General features: G+C 38.1%; 5 protein-coding genes across 5 annotated transcripts; 3 read left to right on the forward strand and 2 right to left on the reverse strand.

The window, feature by feature from the left end:
• The first annotated feature begins 23 nt into the window (after positions 1 to 23).
• Positions 24 to 2,241, forward strand: LOC143184103 (rhotekin-2). Its single transcript, XM_076386098.1, has 7 exons — positions 24 to 282; positions 491 to 681; positions 876 to 1,085; positions 1,163 to 1,342; positions 1,417 to 1,511; positions 1,598 to 1,812; positions 1,882 to 2,241. Exons 1-7 carry the CDS (start codon positions 136 to 138, stop codon positions 2,239 to 2,241), a joined length of 1,398 nt encoding a protein of 465 aa, XP_076242213.1. The 5' UTR covers positions 24 to 135.
• LOC143184108 (HIG1 domain family member 2A, mitochondrial) lies at positions 2,213 to 3,738 on the reverse strand. The gene is made up of 2 exons (XM_076386104.1): positions 3,375 to 3,738; positions 2,213 to 2,988 (listed from the first exon to the last, which is right to left on the reverse strand). Exons 1-2 carry the CDS (start codon positions 3,520 to 3,522, stop codon positions 2,807 to 2,809), a joined length of 330 nt encoding a protein of 109 aa, XP_076242219.1. The 5' UTR covers positions 3,523 to 3,738; the 3' UTR covers positions 2,213 to 2,806.
• A 173-nt stretch (positions 3,739 to 3,911) lies between these two features.
• On the forward strand, positions 3,912 to 8,553 carry LOC143184102 (NHL repeat-containing protein 2). Its single transcript, XM_076386097.1, has 9 exons — positions 3,912 to 4,178; positions 5,209 to 5,375; positions 5,446 to 5,605; positions 5,695 to 6,113; positions 6,187 to 6,416; positions 6,490 to 6,715; positions 7,648 to 7,845; positions 7,924 to 8,043; positions 8,127 to 8,553. Exons 1-9 carry the CDS (start codon positions 4,022 to 4,024, stop codon positions 8,532 to 8,534), a joined length of 2,085 nt encoding a protein of 694 aa, XP_076242212.1. The 5' UTR covers positions 3,912 to 4,021; the 3' UTR covers positions 8,535 to 8,553.
• Positions 4,311 to 5,261, forward strand: LOC143184107 (DNA repair protein SWI5 homolog). Its single transcript, XM_076386103.1, has one exon. It carries the CDS (start codon positions 4,706 to 4,708, stop codon positions 5,081 to 5,083), a length of 378 nt encoding a protein of 125 aa, XP_076242218.1. The 5' UTR covers positions 4,311 to 4,705; the 3' UTR covers positions 5,084 to 5,261.
• A 45-nt stretch (positions 8,554 to 8,598) lies between the features above and the next one.
• LOC143183338 (MORN repeat-containing protein 5) lies at positions 8,599 to 11,224 on the reverse strand. The gene is made up of 5 exons (XM_076384862.1): positions 10,778 to 11,224; positions 9,554 to 9,740; positions 9,042 to 9,201; positions 8,776 to 8,963; positions 8,599 to 8,704 (listed from the first exon to the last, which is right to left on the reverse strand). Exons 1-5 carry the CDS (start codon positions 10,896 to 10,898, stop codon positions 8,599 to 8,601), a joined length of 762 nt encoding a protein of 253 aa, XP_076240977.1. The 5' UTR covers positions 10,899 to 11,224.
• Positions 11,225 to 20,697: the final 9,473 nt, after the last annotated feature.

The following is a 20,697-nucleotide window of genomic DNA, read 5'->3' on the forward strand; positions in this document are numbered from 1 at the left end:
GGTTGTTTTAGCGTATGAAATAATTTCCTGTTGCTCCCTGTCCCGTTATTCCCCTCTCATCGTTTGTCATGGCGCATTTTCGAACAATGGCTGTTTCATTCAATGTATCGTTGAAAGAAGACGCCAATCTTCAAAATGGCGCCACGTAGGAAGAGCATCGGAACTCTCCGTGGCTCGTTAAATGGCATTTTAGATAAAGAAAATAATTATTTACGGTCACTAAGTGACTACCAAGCACGTGTTAGAAGGCGAGAAAGTATTAGAAATTGTAAAAACATAGCGGTAAGTCTGTTGTCAAAAGTATTGAAATTTTTTCATTTGTTACCTGTTGCTGTCTGTATTGAGCAAAAGCTTTGCAATTTATTTATTAAATTTTTTAACACTAAATATAAACTAAATCAAAAGCGTGTGCATTTTAATTTTTTTCAATATCTCACAGAATTGTAAAATTGGAAATTCACTCTGATAAATATGTGAACTGTCTTACTAGGAACATGATTTAGAGAAAAAAATTGAGTTAGAAATCAAAATGAGGGAAGGATCCTCAAGGATATTAGCTGCTGCACGGCATCCTACTCAAAGTTTAGAAGCTGCACGTGCATTGCTTACTTCAAGTAAAAGAATGTCTGCATATATGAGTGAGCTGCAGCATCGCAGACAAGAGACATCATCAAAAACAAGGTAATTGATACAGGCTTGGCTTTGAAATGAAAAAGTAATTTCATTTTGTATTAAGATCTAATCAAATAAGATGCTATATTATTTAAATAATTACTTTCCAAATATTTAAATAATGCCCAAGACTGATAAAGATATGTATGTAGAATTTAAAAGCTGTTGGATAATAACGTTATGTTTATTATGTCATATTATAGCATCTGTGAGAGTAAAGGCAAATTATCTATCTCAGATCTTAGAATTCCTTTGATGTGGAGAGATTCTGATCACTTTAAAAATCGTGGAGACCACAGAAGATTCGCTGTCTTTTGTTTAGCTCGTGTGGGTACAGAAATTCATGACACAAGCTTACTTTATCCCATTGACAGAGAACAAACAGACATTAGCTTTTCTGACCTTTTGTTGTTGTAAGTTATTTTATTTCAAAGATCTAAGCAATATTTACAATTACTTTTTTAACAAAACAAATATATTTTACACACAGTAACAATGTCCCAGCTGATTTTGAGTTGATTTTGGAAATCTATAGTCACGTTTCACAAGAAGATTTGAGCATTGCTAGCACTCCAAGAAGAATTAGAAGGTCGATTCATTCCTCGATTTCAAAAACTGTAGGCAAAAAATTCGTGGCCTCTTTGCGAGATGAATATGACTCTAGCAAAAAGTGAGTTTTTTTCCTAATGTTTTACACAGAGTAAATAAAAAAAAATACTTTATATTTGATTTGTTAATTTTTAGCGGACCGCAATTCGATTTAGTGGCTTATGCAAAACTGAAACTCGATGACAGTGATGGAAATATACGAACACACGACTTGATGTTAAATAACATTGGTGAGAGCCTGGTCTGAATACGCAATTTTTTAATTTATTTATATTTTCAACATTTCTTTTGTAAACTTTGAAATTTTTCTTTTCAGAGAACAAACTTCACGCTTTGCCACTTTTCGGGCATTTCTGTTGCCGTTTAGCGGTACAACCTGATTGTATTGACAAAGAAATTCATTTAGGATCTATAATTATAAACGATCAGCGTTGCTGGGCACGCTTGCGAAACTTCCAAATCGATTGCTGGAAATCAAAGAAGTCCGCAGATGAATCACAAGAACCTACGTGTACAATTTGCGTGAATAGGGTATAGAAAAACGAACAAATTTATATGTAAGTCTTTGTACATAAAATGTTAGCTCATGTTACATTTCAGGAGACAGTTGTACGGCGACCAAAATCAATGAACAATCAATTATGTATAATCAACCGTGTAGTCGATAGTAAAACCCGAGATGTTATCGAATTTAGTTTAAATGAAGACGCAGATAAATGGTTTAAACAATTAACAATACGTGTTAATGAGCTCTCGAACTGGAAACATGCCGCAGTAAATTTTCAACGAATTCCATGTTCCGACAACTGCAGTGCAAATACGAGCACGAAGAGTTCCTTCGTCAGCGACAAGCAACAAGGCTCTCTTTACGACGAAATACCGTTAATAGGTAGTCATCATTCAGGGTTAAAATATGCTTCCTCGAATTCAATTAACTTTTCAATGTTTTATTTTATTTAAAACAATTCATTTATACTTTGCCAATGATACAAATTAATTACAATTTCTTACAGAATCAATTTTTCCAAAACCCATTTCGAGGATATCCATAACATCAAAGGAAACATTCAAACATCGTCTCCGATCATCAGGATATTCTCGGTAGTGTTTACACTTTATGTTCATCAACAACTTTGAGTGCTGCAATAAAGCAACAATTTCACAATATAGAGTATCATAGATAAATGACTGAATTATCAGTAACTAAACTATGTTCTTATGATTCCATCCACTCATACAAATGGCATATCATATACATTTAAATATAAATAAAATTTGTGTATCTAAGATGAAAATCATCCTAAATATTTAATAGCATAAAATATGTCTCATAATTTTGTATGTTTCAATTATACTCTATATGTTATTTATTATTAAACAAAGAAGATTAAATTGATTCTTTGACTAATAGAGTTTCTAAGTTAGAGCAGATAACATAATTGTTATATTCTTTAGGACTTGCATTAGTTATTGAATAGATAAAATGACATCGTTGACTATTCAGTGTACTACATTAATTTGGGATTCAGGACTTGCTAACAGCAGATTGTTTCCTTGATGATGTAATCATAAATCCACCAAGGAAAGCACAAATGGTAAACGCTTGTGCTCCTACTCGTGCACGCATCATGTAATTAGACATTTTTGAATTTCCTTTGTAAAAATGATATAGACCACAAACAAGAGCACTCACAGTTGCCACAGTACCTAAATGAGTAAAATACAAATGTAATCTACAGCTATGTTTCCACTGAAGCAATAACAACAAACATCTTGTTATCTCTTGTTACTGCACCTTTCAAAATACTTCCAATAAACACCTACTCATAGAAACATTTTATTCACACTAAAGCAACATAATTCAAAGAACATTTGCGTTTTGTTTCAGAAACACAAAATTTTGTAACAGAAATACAAAGAAACTTGAAAAAACATTCAGCAATAAGTGATAACTTTTTCAAAATACTACAGAAAAAGCAACAAAAAGTTCCTCGCTTGTTTAGTAGAGATTTAACTTTAGATAAACTTGTTTAACAATTCTTCATACTATCGTACAAAATAAACATCGTGGTATGCACAAAGGTTACATTTACCTATAGGAATGAAGGGATTTTCTAAAGTTTTCCGTAGAAGCTTTTGCCTAAATGTTTCGTGTATAATTCCGGGGTCTAATTCTTCTCGCACTCGAACCCAATCAAACTCGTCGAATGTTTGCGAATTTGTTGTCGTTTTTGATGACATTATTAATAAATACAGATGATCGGCAACGTGTTGGATCGATATTAAAAATTTTAGTTGAAGATCTGATCGTTTTTTGTTAAACTTTATACGAACATTAATTAGGCGGAAAAACTGTCGCGTAACTGCTCTTTAAATAACCGGCAACTTCTATTTCGCCTGCATCGAAAATTAAATGCGCAATACTTTCGAAATTGTACGTACTTGCTGGCCAACCTAACGGTAGTTACATAGGGTGAGTTTACAATGTGCGCGAATAGCAAACGAAAGATGGTTGGTGCGAATGAAACACTTGGGAACACTCAAAACCTCGATTACGCCTTCTACTATGCATGCATCCTTCTTCCACCTACGCCGTTCTATTTTTCTTCCATTTTTCTTCGTTCTTCCCATACTCCTCAGTGTTTCGAACGACTAAGCTCTTCGAGTTACGAACGTTCTTCATAAATTCCTTATTCACTATCATTTAGTTTCGTTTACTGTTTAACGTTGAAAGCAAAAGATGGGTCTACGAGACACCGTGGAGGAATTAACGGAAATATGCATGGGGCTTCGTCGCACCTTGGAGTCTTCCGACAAAAAAGAGCAAGGGAAATTGATATTGAGGCATATCAAATCGTTCGCAGATAAAGATCTACGAATCACCGATTTTCAAGCAGGTTACCGATTGTGACGTTTGCTTTTAGATAGATGAAGACAGAAACTCATATGCATTAACCACACGACTGAAAGAATCGTCGCGATTACAAACCATAAATTGGGAATTACATGGCGGACGTATGTAACGCACTTTCGCAAAGTGATCGATATTGATCGTTTATTATTCTTGAAACTGTGAAGTATCGAACCCCTCTGAATAATAACGATTGAAGATAATTTCGAAACAAGCTATTTTTTACGTTGATTTGGTACGAATTTAGATTTCGAGATTCGGCTAAATAGAAATTCGTGGTCTATGTGCATAACTGTATATCGAGATCCGTACATTTAATGGTTATAGTATTTTCTCGTTATAGCCTCGTTGCTATATTCTCTACTGTGTGAAATTTTTTAGAGCGAACGAGTTTTATTTACGTGCACTGTCACTCGATTTTTAATAAGACCAAAGTAAGATAATATATCTCACGCTATAAACTTGCAAGGAGACACCGTATATTTTTAATTTAGTTAGGTGAAATGTAAACGCATGGTAGCATTTATGTCGGGCAACGAAGGTCGTACGAGTACCGAAGAAAAAAATAGAAAAGACATCGGGGAAATGAACATTGCGAAATTAGATCGGCCAATGAATTCGATCGATAAAGAAAAGATTTCTCTGACGGAAGAGGAGACACGCGAATACTTCGAGCTCTTGGAGCTTGAAAAAGGTCTCGATCGAGAATTATCCGATTTGAGACGCCAAGAAAAAGAATTTCGTTCCACTGAAGAAACAATGAATCTATTGCACAAATATAATGACATCAAAGACGCAACTCAGACGGTTATGGGGGCGATAGCTATAGCAAATAGAACTACAGTTAAAAACTTGTATCAACATTATGGTTTATCTGCAGAAGAAGATTAGACCTCTCTTGTGTCCCCTTTTCATCCCCTCTTCTCTCTCTTCCATCATTCTTGTCCATTCAGAATTCATGATACATGGAATACGACTCATTTCTCAAAGTCTGTTCTCTCTTTCAAACGTATCAGGATTGGAATGGTTCAACGTCACAGAAGGATTATCTGTTTATCGACACCTTGCTGGGAAAATAATTATTTTGGATTTCTTTACCTATTGCTGTATCAATTGTATGCACATTTTACCGGATCTGGCTGCTATAGAGAAGAAATTTTCAATCAAAGATGGACTTGTTGTTGTTAGTATATACAAAAAATCTTAGAGTATCACTTAACTGTATGATGCACTAATAGCTGATTTGTTTCTAGGTTGGAGTGCATAGTGCAAAATTTTCAAATGAACGCGATTCAAAGAAACTTCTGTCAGCAGTACAGAGATATAATATAGAGCATCCAGTTGTAAATGACCCAACTTTATCAACATGGCGTGATTTAGGGATCTCTTGTTGGCCAACTCTGGTAATGATAGGCAAGTTCCACCAGTAATGTTTGAATATCACTTACAGTCTCTTTACCTTTAAAGATTATTTAATAATTATTCAAATCCATGTACTATAGGTCCTAAAGGTCAACCACTAGCAGTTTTTGTGGGAGAAGGACACAGAAAAGAATTAGCCTCATACGTGAATGTGGCATTAACTTATTTTAAATCATTAAATCAAATATCTGACAAAGACCTCCCATTGCAATTAGCAAAGCATTTATTGCCTGTCGCGGGAAAAGGAACGTTATTATTTCCTGGCAAATTAGAGGTTTTCCAAAGTGAGGAAGGAGAAAGATTGGTGATAGCTGACACAGGCAACAATAGAATCTTAGTAACAGATACAATGGGAAACTTGAAACATGTTATCGGTGGCTTTAATCCGGGCTTCCGAGACGGTGACTTTGAAACCGCTAAATTCAACGCACCTCAAGGTGTATGTACATTAGGTAGTTCAATTTACGTTGCAGATAATGAGAATCACGCAATCAGAAAGGTAAAATACTGATTTGTGATCAGTATACATTTTCAAAGTTTTGCATGTACATTAAACAAGAAGTTCCTTTTAGATAGATTTGACTAAAAGGACAGTAACTACGGTAGCAGGCACAGGTGAACAAGGCCACGATTATGTTGGAGGCAAAATGGGCAAAGACCAAGCTTTGTCTTCCCCCTGGGATGTGGCCATTTACAACTACGAGAACGGTAAAAATACGGTACCCGTACTATTAATCGCGATAGCGGGTACACACCAAATCTGGGCGCTTTTCTTGGAAGACACTGTTTGGTGGAAAAACAGGTAATATTATTGCCATTAATGTAGCCTTATCTTTTGTCGATAGAAACGAGACGTATTCGTTGAATCCTTGCAGAGAATACAAAGCGGGTACGTGCGTCGCAATCGTCGGAAGCGGTAGAGAGGAGAATCGTAATAACTCATATCCTCATGCAGCCGGTTTGGCGCAACCTTCCGGTTTGATCGTTGCTCAGGAGAATAAAGTTGCCTTCTTTGCCGACAGCGAAAGCAGCTCTATCAGATCCATAGATCTTAAGAATGGACGGGTTTCTGCCGTTTGCGGTGCGAACAGAAATCCGACGGTTAGTTTCAGTATGAAATCAAATTTTAGATATTAACGATTCATCGCGCGCACGTAACCAGCGTAGAAATTAACCCTGGAAATACTAAAGACGAATTCACACTTTTTCATGAAAATCTTCACACCCTTCATTGTGGATAAATTATATGCGCATCTAAAATCTATTTATTTATTTATTTATTATATGGACGGGATATTTCTCTTTAGCGTACAAAGATTCAGAGCGTGGATACGAGACGCTTAGGAAATTTTTAACAGAAACAGTTATAATAGCATCTGAAGAAATCACTAACTCTAACAGATCTTGAGAAATAGTTAACGGTTCGAGAATACACATTTACTGATGGCATAAACGATATACAGAGTTTATATGACTAAATATAGTTTTGTATGAGGATCTATAAAATGTCTGAGCATGGTTGCGGTTATAGTGACTATGTTCTCTGACGAATTGGTGTTCTAACGAATATGTCAATGCACAACCTAACTCAATGCGTTTAGCTGGGACATAAAAATTAATTTTAATATCTGAGGACAGCACACTGATCTATTGATTAATCTATACATGAAAAGTAGATCTGAGATCGTTCTAAGGGTTTTAAGAGATTTCATTTCAAGTAATCGCATCATCTATTTATGCAAAGTCTAAATTTGTCTTTAGGATTCCTCGAGCCTGTAACTCAAGATATGTTAAATTTGAGCTATTTCGTTTTTACAAAAATTCTCCAAGAATCATTTTTCAAGATAAATGTAGAAATATAGGTTTGAAGAGTTCTCTCTTAAATTTTTGTTAGACGGCTCAGGACTCAGTATTCCCAGGATTAAAACACGAAAATAACGTATAGTTCAATTCTTGAACATGTTACAAGCAGTAAATAGAAACTACAATTATTTTCTCGATATTTTTCATCATGGAATTTTTTAATGTCGCAGGATCTACACGATTACGGTGATTCTGATGGCGTCCAATACAAAGTTAAACTTCAACATCCTCTAGGACTAGCATGGCACCCGAAGGAAAATGTTGTTTATGTAGCGGATACTTACAATCACAAAATAAAAAGAATCGACGCGACAACGGGTTGTTGTAAAACTGTATATGGCAAGGGAAAACCTGATGAGAAATTTGTGGTAAGTTGCTTTTAGAAAATTGTTACCAACTACATAAAACAAATGTATTTATAATAAAATCTTTGGCACACTCTGCAGTTTGATGAACCGGGGGATCTTGCTATTAGCTCAAATGATCGAAGTGATCTTTTATACGTGGCGGACACGAATAACCATGCAGTGAAGATCATCGATATAAAGAATGAGACCATCAGCACGGTAAATTTTTATGTTTTTTTTTTTTGCACGAATATGAAAAAACTAGTAACTATCTATGTAACTTGGTTTTTCGCATTTTTCAGTTATCTTTAACAACATCTTCAATGGAAATGGAAAGTTGTAATTCGCAAAACATTTACACGTTCGATACATCGATCAGTGATAAAGGTGGCGAATTGAACGTTACGTTCAATGTAAGTTTCGCCGATAGTGATTTAAAATTGAACGCAGATGCACCTCAGAAGTGGACAGTGACGAATTTATCCGCGAGTACTTGGATAGCCACAGTAAAAAGTGGTAAATTGTCGAATCCAATGTCGGTCAAAGTTTCCGAAGGAAGTGGAACGCATGAAATACACGTGACTGTCGACATCGTAGCTTGCAGAACCTCTGAGTGTCTACCAAAGAAATTATCGATAGTTTATCGCGTAGTCCAAAATGCGAGTGCATCCAGTGTTATAACAGAACAAAGACAACTTGTTATTAAATAATAAATGTTTCTTAATTGTATTCAATAATTTTCGATTCTTTCAACTCACCGCCATTGACTAGAGTCTATTCACAGTTATCTCCAGTGTTACAGATCACTGAATCCCCTATACAGGAAAACGCGCACGGTGTTTCAGAACCTTGAAGATCGTCTCGTGCGAAAGTAGTCAATCTCAAAGGGAAATACAGAAACAATACGGTCAAAATAAGTTTATGGAACTATTTAACGTTTTTTTACGATACCTTTTCCACCAACACTCAGAAGAGTCATTGGAAAACGGTAGTAACGTGGGAGGAAAAATAGGAGCATCAGCATCTTTAGGAAACCAATTCTCGTAAAGATCTTCTCGATGACCAGTTGGTTCGGTCCAACCTTTTCGACAATTCTTTTCTATCCACTGAGCCATTGCTACGGTTGGTATTTCGAGCACCTTCGAGAGTTCGATTCGTTTTACAGAAACGTACTATTTACATTGACAATATACTGGTGGTTTATCGTTCTAGTATACTTTGTCCGGGTCTCGATACGACACGATGCAACGCGTGCGTGGATCAAAAATTCCAATGCCCGCGTCATAACACATTGGTGGAATCATAATATCATGTGGATAATTGGTACGCAGCGTTGCCCCAGCAGGTCTTAATCCATATAGTAGACACGTCTGAAATCTAAAACGCGGGGTTCGAAATTTAATGAGAAAGTGTCCCGTTCGATTTATAATCGCTGTCATTAATTTCGAAATGAAAGTCGGTTTGTGGAACTAAAAGGACATGTTCCATACTTAAATAAGATAAATGTCCCAGTAGACGAGCATAAAGCTTAAATTCTAATAAATAAACCAGTATTACTAATAGAAAGAAAAATAGAAATATCATAAAATAGTATAGTCAGTTACTGGAACGCAATTTAAGTTTAGGGTATACATTTTTCGGTTGTTCACTTACTGGGATATTTGACCGCTTAAGCATCTAAGTACTGGGACATTTACCTTATCAACGAACTGAAGAGAATTTCTCCAACCTTCTATCAGGAAATTTGCAATATTTCCAATCAGTTTCATGGAAAATCAAACCGTCATTAAAGGTGTATCGTTTTTCCTTACATTCGCCATGGGACCAAACACCATCCAGTCTTTGTCCCCTAGGCCAGTATGTGGTACCATGACCGTGAAACGTACCATCGCGGAATTGCCCTTCAAGAATGGCGTCTATGGGGAATGAATGAAGACGAAAATAGAATTCGTAGAACTGAACGAAGCGAGACAGAAAGAGACCAGGAGGGGGAACGAGGAGAGATACCATTTATTCGTCGCACGAGCTCTTATAACGTTAGCAAGATTCGTATGGCGAACGTATGTATTTCGAGACCGGGATTCTCGAGCTATCGGTACGTGAAAAACGCGTACGAACTCTAGAGTACGAAGCAACCGAAATGGTCGCATAACGGTACGCGTCGACTTACGCGCGAGAAATGCTCGATGTCGTGCTCAAACCAGTACGTGTGTCTGCATGTACCTCGTAGACACAACTATTACTGCACGAGTTGTTGTCCCCGTTTCATGTATTAAAACTTACTGAACTTACTTATTTCCGCGCCTTCGAGATCTTGGTCGACCATTCAACTCGAACATTTCACGCGCCTCTCCGTACTCCCCACCATTCCCTTTCCTCTTATCATTTATACTTCAACCCCATGACCTATCTCTCGTTCCACTTTTATCATTCTTTCCATCGCACAGTGCGTTGGCTATGTGACCAAAATAAAAAAACAACTTTTGTATTGGTGTTAATGGACCTCGAAGGTGTGTCCGAAATGAATGTCAAAAATATTTTTCGAAATTAATTAAAATTTGGCTTTCAAGCGATTTGTTAGTTCAGTTATTCAATATTCAAATTACTATAATTTGTTGAAATATAAATCGCTCATATACTGCAACAGTGACATAACTCAAAAATCATGAGTTGTGTATATGCGATTTTTGTCCGTCAAAAAAATAAATAGAAAACTTAGTTTTTCAAAACTAAGACAGTAACTTAATTTTATGCAAGATTCAGCTTTGTTATACTAATAAATTAAAAATAGTTATGCACATTATTATTGTATTAAATCAGTAAAATAAATCATAAAAACTCAAAATACGACTCTTGTCCTTAAATCTGTTTCACTCAACGCACTGTGACATCGTCTCTGTCTCCTTTCCTTATTTAATGCATTCACGCCTTATTTTTTGTAAATTTTACTAACGATGTGGTCCAATATATCTGCCGACTCCCTCCATGCCCAGGGCATTCCAAGTACCCTTATACACGCTTCCATCGATGAAACGAATACTATCTTCTTCAATATCTATCGCTTGTAAATCCATGTCGCTTCTTCGAGAGTATCTCCAATTCTATTACAAAGTTTCTTCCCTTTTTAGTTTCGGTATTTAGCGACTCGGCCGTTATCAACGTTGTTCAATGAAACCATCAACTTAAAATCATCGGAACATCATCGAATCGATACGATGTGAAGAGCGCACAGATAATTACCTCGATTGCTTGTACTCTCGTACGATGCTGTGCATTGCTTCTGGCGTTTTCCATATCTCTTCGATCACTCTATCGATAACCGTTATAATATACCCAAAGAGCTGTTAATAAGTATTCGTTTCGTCATCGAGACGTTATTTCCCTCGATAATCTAAATCCATGGTGAATATCTGGACGAATAGATACCACGCTAGAATTTCAAGTTAATTAGTAGCAGAAGGACGACATCCTGTCTCCTAGAGGAAGAAGTAGGAGTGTGAGATACTCTTTTTATTTTTCGATTTAGAAAGTTTTTCAAAGTAGCAGTAAATACAAAAATCGCGATGAATAGCTTCTGGGAATTTCATGTAATATGTGCTATATAATTATGAATATTTTGAATTTTATAGATCATTTGAATTCCTTATTTTTTCCGAATTAAGGCAAAAGGGGACAAACAGAAATTCGAGTATCAATATTGGACAGTATACTTTTTGAGATAAATAAGTTATGAAGCTGCGTTAAAGTGTAATGAAGAAGTTTCAAAAAAGTATTCATAAAACAAAAGGATAACAATAAAGTATTATTTTTGGAAGAGTGTTATAATCTTCTTAATACTTAATTCCCAATAATTATTAATCTCATTTCAATAACTGTTTGTCTCATAACTCTACCCTATCTCATATTGCCACTTCTTCCTCTAACTCACGATCGTTGATCAAGGATCTTACAATCGATAGACGATCGATGGACGGGAGATGCTTAAAGTGACCTCGCGCGACCGATCAGTCCTGAGCAGGTTCATAACGGAGTCACCGTATATTTGTTCCCCGTCATACTTTTCTCGCGATTCTTCGGCTGACCAACCGTCCAAATATTTCTTAAACGCTCGAAAGACGGCGTGGAAAGGGAAACAGAATAAACGAATACCGTTAATCGTTCGTCCACGCTTCTCATCATGGACAGGACCTACCGCGATACGTGTAATATACCACAACTACCCATCCAAAAAATGAATCATTTCGTCTCCCTTTTACTGGCTGCTTCAATACGTATACAGACATTTCTGGGGGTACGTTTCCAGCATTCTCCGAAACGCTCGCAATTCTTTTCAATGTTACGAATATATCCCGAAGAAAGTAATTTATTCGGTCGATGTACCGTTAATCGCCGTTAATCGTTGGTGTTTCGCGATCAAGTGAAGTCGTTCTTCGAAAAGAAGCCACTTCCACCCAGATAGCACATGACGTCTCGAAGACGTCTATTTTATGTCCATTTTTTATGCTTAATCGTCTTACGATATAATTTGGACGTCTTAAAGATATCTAACAGCGTACGTCTTAAAGACTTACGCTTTTCGACGTCTTAAAGACATCTATTTCTTGTCTGAATGTCTTATAGGCGTAATTTGGACATGTTTAAGATGTTTTATGAATGTATTTTAAGATGTCCTAAAGACCTACTGATTTGTAACTTGAAACATTTCAAAGATGTTTTCTGGACATTTTTAGGACTTTATTGGATGTCTTTAAGATGTTTTTAAGACGTCTCTGTGTTGTATGGGTAAATTCGAAATATATTTCCCAGGAACTTCAATGTTCTTGCTGTTCATTTCTTCCTGGTCATCGATTGCGACAGAATCCTCCTACTTATGAAAAGAAATAGCAGATGAAGTTGCAGTCGTTGCATTTTTATCCACAAACAATCGCGTAGATGGATATCGATGGAGGTCAGTCGACCATCCGTCTCCAAATCGCTGCAGTTTTCCCTCGTCTCTGCATTCCACCATTCCGAAACGCGACTTTCGACCGAGTTAATCTCTTCTTCCGTTCTCTGTCTTCATCTCCTTTTATTCGTTCGACGTGGTTCTACACTGGTCCTTCGACCTCATACCATTCCTTCTTCCTTTTCTCGTCCCTCTCTTTTTCTTAACGACACAGGTGCACGTGTGAGTGCATACACGTACACATATTTCCGTGTATTCCCTGGTTATCCGTCTGTCCCCCCGCGTAAACCGTGCCAGCGACCAACATCTAGTGATGGCAACTGAAACACTTCGAATCGCTTCGAATCTGTATATGTGACGAAAAATTGAGATCATTTAGAACATGTTTCGAAGCTTAGAACTTCTGATAGTCCTGATTGAATCTTGGATTCTGATACATCTTGAGCCTCAAAAGTCTTGAACATTTTGATGTCTTAAACAATCTTGATAGTTTTCAAAGTTTTCAGATATTCAGTAGATTTTGAGAGCTTGATAATAATTCAATATTCTATACTCAATATTCAATATTCTAACATAAAGAATTAAAGAATGTTTAAAAAATTCGAGTTGTCTGTCAAGACTCAAGAGTTTCAGATCTCGAATCATGTTCGAAATGATTCGACTCAGCATAGTCTCGAAAAACTTCGAATCCCTTCGAGTCGCTTCGAAGTTGAGATTCGAACTCCCATCGCTAGCAACATCTCGACTCTCCAAGTTCACCCTTTCTCTATCTTTTCGTTCGAAGACCATGTTCCCCCTCCCTCGACGCTTGTCTTTCTCAGTCCGATGCACCCGTCTCAACGAAGGATCCGAGCACGCAGTTCGCGCTTATCCAAGGTAGAAGACAGTGGAAACGACAGGTGGTACAGGTAGAGGAACGAGAAACGGAGCGGCGCGCGCTGCCACGAGATACGAACAGTCTGAGACGGGAGATAATAAAGGGGACGAAAAGAGGAGGAGAAAAGGGAAGGCCGGGCGAACGTAACGCGTCGTCGTAAGCATATCAATTTACCTATTCTTTTCTATCGCTGGATCGAGGGTCGAAATCGACGAAGTCACTCGTTGGACATTGACAAGTCGCCTGGCATCGGTCACGCGTTTCGTTGCTCTTCGCTCCTTGCTGTCACTCGCAAAGTAGATGAACATCTAAAAAAGAAGAAAAAGAAATGAGTGTATGTGCGCGAACGTGAGGGAAAAAAGGATAATGCGTTAATGAAGCACCAAGACGCGTATTTCGTACGATGGTTTGAAGGATAGTGATATCTGTCATCGGGATTATTTTGAATGCACGAAATTTGTGCGCGATTTTTGTAAACACGTGGACGCGTAGAGCATTTCAAAGTTCATTTGCCCGCCAAAAGTTTTCTCGTTTTCAGTTTATGTCTGTTGTATGAAAATACTGGAGGGTATGTAATCGATTCACTATATTGAAGACAAATGAAACGAAGGGTCCGCAAGAAGAAATGAAAACGTCAATTTTAACGTATTTGGAGTACAATATTTTTTTACATGCTTATGTGTGTGCTTTTTATTAATAGCTGTGCCACATTGCGAATTAAAATTTGTTCTGAATTTTACTTTTAGAAGAAAATGAGGTGTACGATGAAAAAATGGGAAATGTCAAAAAGAACTTCAGATTCGCCCTTTCTTCTGTGGACCCTTTAAATAGTAACAAATTTAACTAAATATATGACAAATTAATGCACAAGGATAGACTAAAAAAATATATCAATTTCTTGACCTTTTCCTACAACAAGAACTGAAGATGAGAAAATTTATAATTGGTCCTCTGTGTCCTAAGGTGTTAGCAGCCTCATTAAACATTTTCTATAATAATAGAGCCAGTAGTTATAGCTAGAACAATAATTGATTTTTCTATGCTAACAATGTTGGCGCCTTTTATTCAAAATAAGGACTTATCTCTAGCAGTTTCTGAATTTGACGCGAAGGCAATTACTCTGGTTAACGTTCGCGACACAAAAGCATCTATCGAGAGTATTCGTCCGCAATTCACAGTGGTACGTGCGTGCCGCGTTTACCAAGCGATTTACAACGCGACGGAAAACCGGTCGTCACGTTAAGGCGATGGTCCGTAAGAGGGTAGTAACAAGGAATCGAAGGGTCGTTAACCGAAAAGAAGACGAACCCGTCTCTCGCTTCTTTCCTTCTTTCGATCTATTTTTCCGTGCGTGCACAGTCTCTACATTATATACGCTTTTTCGTATCGCCTTACATTACGGTTCAGCGATCTTAAGGGTACGTGTCCACCTGAGAATATAACTATTACGAGTTGAGCTGGAGAGTCAAGTCTACCAATTTACATAATATCGGGAGTAATCGCGAAGAGGAATTACTATGTAAAACTATAAATTAACACATAATTTGAGAGTGCTCAAGAGAACAGCTGTAGTAAAAAAAATCTCAAGTGATTATATATCCTAAGGGTACATATCCAGCTGAGAGTACAATTATCGTAAGTTACTCTAAAAAGTTGTTTCTTAGTATATTACGTAATTAGTTTAATAATATCTGACACTGTGACATAAAAACAGTAGCAGTCTATGATTGAATTGTGATAGAGAGCAAGGTATTTTTTAACCAGTGGCACTTAAGAGTCACTATTTTGAAAAATTCTCAGGTAGACACATATCCTAAGGGTACATGTTCCCCTGAGTATATATCACGAGTTGCTCTGGAGAGTCGAGTCTACCAATTTACATAATATTGAAAGTAATCGTGAGAGAGGAACTATTATGCAAAACTATAAATTAACACATAATTTGAGAGTGCTCAGAAGAACAGCTATAATAGGAAAATCTTAGGTGGTTACATATCCTAAGAGTATATAACCACTTGAGAATATAATTATAGCAAGTTGCTCTAAAAAGTCGTGTGTTAATATATTATACAATTAATTGAACAATATCTGACACTTTGACACAGAAACAATAGCAGTCTATGATTGAATTGAATTAAAGAACAAGGTATTTTTTGACTAAGTGCTCATAGCATTGAAAGCTCTCTTCAAAGCAACTATTTTGAAAAATTTTCAAGTGGACACATATCTTAAGTTTCACATTGAAATACGTGCAAATTTTTCGACAATTTCGGCTTTCAGATCGTCACGAGGAACGGGACATACTGTAAAAGATGTATTCGCAACGCTTTCGCGCGACACTGTCGGTTCTCGTTTTATGGACATGTTTAGGGTCGAGTGTAGGATGGCCGGTCTCAGAAAGCACTACCGTTGCACCAGCTAGGAAATTTTTGAAATCCAGGTCAGTGTCTTTGGCTTCTACGAGATAACTGGAAAGAGAGGAAACGGTTACATTATTGAAGATCGTTGCTACATGCTACTCTACACCATTCTACATTATTGACATACTTTTCACTATTCTACAGTACTCTAGAACATTTTGCAATGTTACAGTTTTACAATTTTACAATTTTACAATTTTCAATAATACTTACTATTATTATATAATATATTTGGTAATCTGTAATTTATAATCTGGTTTCTTACACTTATTAGCGTCGTTACGTCAGTGTCAGTCGTCACGAAGCAAAATGGCCCGAAGAGCGAGGGTGTTCGCCCTGCAGAGGTCAACAGAGCACCAGGTGTCAACCTCTATCGATTGCCACCTTCTCCAGCAAACTTGCTCAAACCAGATAGATTTCAATTCTACACGTATAATGAAAGGGGTGACATGATCACGAAACAGATGACCATGCAGGAAATTCAAGCTTTGATCGCGAGTGGTGGACCAGATCACTCGAATACAGGAATTCAGGAGCCTCAGAAAGCCGAAGACATCCTTACAGGTGGAAAAAAGGTGGATTTAATTAAAATAAACTCTCGACTTTTAGACTTTCAGTCTCAGAAAAATTAATAATGAAGGAACTCTTCATTTTGAAATTCCTCAGGTAATGGACGTCGTCGAGAAGGTGCAAAACGTATTGAAGAGCGCCATGGGCAAACCACCGACGCTAATGGGCTCTATTTCGACCGTTCCAGAGAAGGCAAACGCGGAGTGGAGTAACATTTTACCCGCCATATTAGCTGGCGATAAATACAGCGACAAAATTGACGACGAGAATCATCGCGTGGAACCAGTCACGCCAGAGCCAATGTTCGCCTCAACTGTTCCCATTTCGTTCAAACCCAACAGAACAGGAATTGTTCCAATCGTAAACACGTTTGACTTGGTTCAACAGAAGGAAGAAACAGATCATCAGATCGATGGTGGAAACAAAATGCAGGAAGCGCTACCAGCGGTTACGGTAGATCCTACGACCACTTTTTACACAGAAAAAATAATGATTCCTGTGCCTGTGATCACGGCGGAGCACAAACCGCAGACGACGCAGATTCCTGTCACGCAGAGTCCCGTTTTCCAGAAAATAACCGAGATGATGCCTTTGGCAGGTGCGCTTGAAAATGATCAAGTTGAGAAGAAGAATGTTTCGCTTGCGTCCGCGGATGTGGGAGTACCGGATGCTTCGACACCCTCTATCCTCATGAAAGACAAGTCTGATATTACGGAAGCTGTGAGTGTCACGTTACAGTCTGTCACTGAAAAGGCTGTTACACCTTCGATAACAGTAGTGAAGACAGAATTGCCTATAGCAGATACTAAAACGGAGAGTGTAAACACGAATGAGCCAACTTTGGACGATGGTTTTACATCAAAACCTGTATCAATATTGGAGACGAGTAAGCCTGATACATCTGTTACAACCGAGGCAGTGATGTTGTCTTCGCAATCGTCGACAGTGTTCATCGCAAGCACAGATGAACCTAAAGTTTCGCAGACAGAATTACCAACAACTGTGCGCAATATGATAAACACAAATGATTTTGAATCCACGACACAGTTATCTAAGCCTCTGTCACAAGAGTTAGCCGATTCATTGTCCAGTATGCTTAACCAGGTCTCGGATATCTCTGGTCCTTCGTTGTTACCAGTTTCTTCTGGATTGGAATTGCCTTTGCAAGAAACTATTATGGAGAAAAACAAGAATGGCTCTGAGGCAAGTGTTAGTACAATATTAATGCCCCCTCCGATCGTTCGTAATGAATCAGTGAATGTAGATGACACTCTGAAAGAACGTACTGAAGAATCATCAATTGAGACAATGACAGATCTCAAAACTGATGAAGAACCAGTTTCTGCTACTACTTTGGCCACTTTAGTCTCTACTAGTGTTTCTACGAGTACAGCAAATGTTGGGGAGATAACGAATTATCCAGATAATTTGGTGAAATCTAATGTTACTCTCGATACGTCGAATTCTCAAGTTGAAATTAATGCAACGACGATTAGCAGTGAAGAGATATTAAATAATACGAGTAATTTATCGAGTTCTGTTCTCTTGGATCAAACACGATCGCCTGTTACGACAGAAGTTATGGAAGAAATAACGCCAACGTTAAATCCTCTTGATTCACCGACAATGAATCTCACACACACAACTTCCAATTCATCGATCAAAGTGGGGAATGAACAATCTTCGAATCTTACTTTGGTAGGAATGATTGATAGTATTCTTCAGACTGTTCCGCCCAATGTGAACCCACCCATCACGCAATCACTGAATTTACCAAATACTTCGGTAGAAGATCTTCCAATGAAGACAATAGCTAGTGGGCTCATTGCTGGTTTTGGCTCAACAGACTTGCAAAAAGCACAAGACAGTCTTCAAACGACAACTTCAACTTCGGAGAATTACAGTCCAACAGATTCGACTGCTTCGAAGTTCGAGACGCCAACATCAACTTCTGCAACGCCTGTAGTAACAGAAATATTGCAGACTAATAAAACACTGGGGCCAGAAAAGGGAATGTCGAAGAAGGAGAATGAAACGCAAAGTATTTCGACAACAGATTCCCTTAAAACATGGGAACCTTCTGTTCCTGAAAGAGAAGTGTCAGGAACAACTGATAGCATAGCATCAGTCACTACTACAAGTATCGAAAAGACCCAACTTGAGAAAGAAACATCCTCAATCGCTTCAATCACTCCTAGTGTTACTCCTAGCGTTACTATAAAAGATACAGTCACGGATCGAAGTGAGCTTCATTCTACTCAAGAGACACCAGTTAAATTAAATAACGAAAATTCGCAGCAACCAGAACAAGAGAGTAAGTTCAACATAACAATCATGGAATCTAACACGCCTGACCCTGCCTCTAGGCTTGAAAGGGTCCCCGAAGAAGTCTTAAAAAAAGACGATGAAACTTTGGCGATTAATTCGACTAATTTCGTAAGTACATCGACGACAGAGCGTATCGAAGCAACTATACTCGACTCTACGACAATTAAAGAAGAATTAACGAGCAACAATCGATCAACCGTTGCTATTTTGGACTCAGTGAATAAAAGTACAACAGAAGGTTTACTGAAGGAACAGTTAGAACCACGAAAAAATGAAACACTTGTTATCGGTGAAGAGACTCGAAATACGACTGTTATCGATGGTATAAAATCTCCTAATATTACTGAAGGGGTTCCATCAACAACCGTAAGAATAATAGCAACAGAAACTGAAATAAATTCTTCAAATATAGATACTACTACCAATGTAAGTCCACTTGTACGTGAGTCCAGCGAAGAAAATAACACAATCGCTAATGGAATCGACTCGTTGAATACGATGGATCACGATTTTCTGTCGAAAAACGCGACTGCAGTAAGACCGCAGAATGAAGAGCAAGGAACAACTACACAAAAACCGAGTGATTCTGCAGTAACACAATCTTTAAACAAGCTGAATAAAACGCAAGCGAATCAGACACTTGATTCTAGAAATTCTACAGTGAGTAAATTAAATACCACTGGTGATAATGATTCAGAGCACAAATGGCAAAGAATACCTCTGCGTCAGACGACTCCTTCATCGATAACAAAGTTAATAACGACAAGTAAGAAACCATTAGAGGCAATATCAGTTGCAACGACTCAATCAACTATTAGAGCTGTTCCTACACAAGAAAGTACTAGCTATCAGTCTGTAACACCTCCAAGCGAAACGCAGATAGTGTCACTAGATGTTTCCAAGAACGAAGTTAGTGGCCTAGATAGCAGCACGCGAAATGCGAGCATCGACGTTGTCAATTTTTCAAGGTTCTGCAACGAACTCGCGTTCAAGTTTTGGATTGCAGCTAACAAAGGCCTGAGCACTGGCAGATCACTCGCTCTGTCGCCATTTGGCATGGTCAGCTTACTGGCGATGATCTTCCTCGGTGCACGAGGACCAACGTCTGAGCAGATGAATGAGATTCTTGGTCTTGATAACGTCGCTACCTTTAATCCACACTTGATCTTCCAAAACGTAACCGATGCAGTGAGCTTGGCGAGGCATCAGGGTATCGCCAACGCAGCCTTCGTTCGCGAACTGTTCGCTGACAAGACTAAGGTTAGAAAACTGTTACCATTTTATAAGGAACAGGCGCAACAGTTTTACGAGGGTCTGGTGACAGAGGTGAACTTCGCTACCATCAGTGACCTAGCGCGTCGTCGAACGAACCTTCTCATCAGGAAGCAAACTGGTGGCAGAATAAAAGATTTTGTCAAGAGTAACGCCGTGCCTCTAAGGTCACCACTCGCCGCGATCTCGGCAAACGTGTTCCAAACAGATTGCAACGCGAGCTCAACGAGCACAGCTGGTCGAGACGGAGAACTGTACTTTGCAGTTTCGTCGGCGCATAGATTGAGGAAGCTTATTCCAGTTCCAGCTGCTGTGTGGAGGATGAATGTGCTTGCTGGTTATGAGCCGAGCGTGGACGCCACTGTCGTTGCTCTCGGTGGTATCAATAAACTCGTTTCGACGATATTCCTTCTGCCTGGTCAGCAGGGTCACGTGGCACCTGGAGATACGTTGGATCGTCT

This window comes from Calliopsis andreniformis, chromosome 9, assembly GCF_051401765.1.
Source record: "Calliopsis andreniformis isolate RMS-2024a chromosome 9, iyCalAndr_principal, whole genome shotgun sequence".
Classification (NCBI taxonomy): domain Eukaryota; kingdom Metazoa; phylum Arthropoda; class Insecta; order Hymenoptera; family Andrenidae; genus Calliopsis; species Calliopsis andreniformis.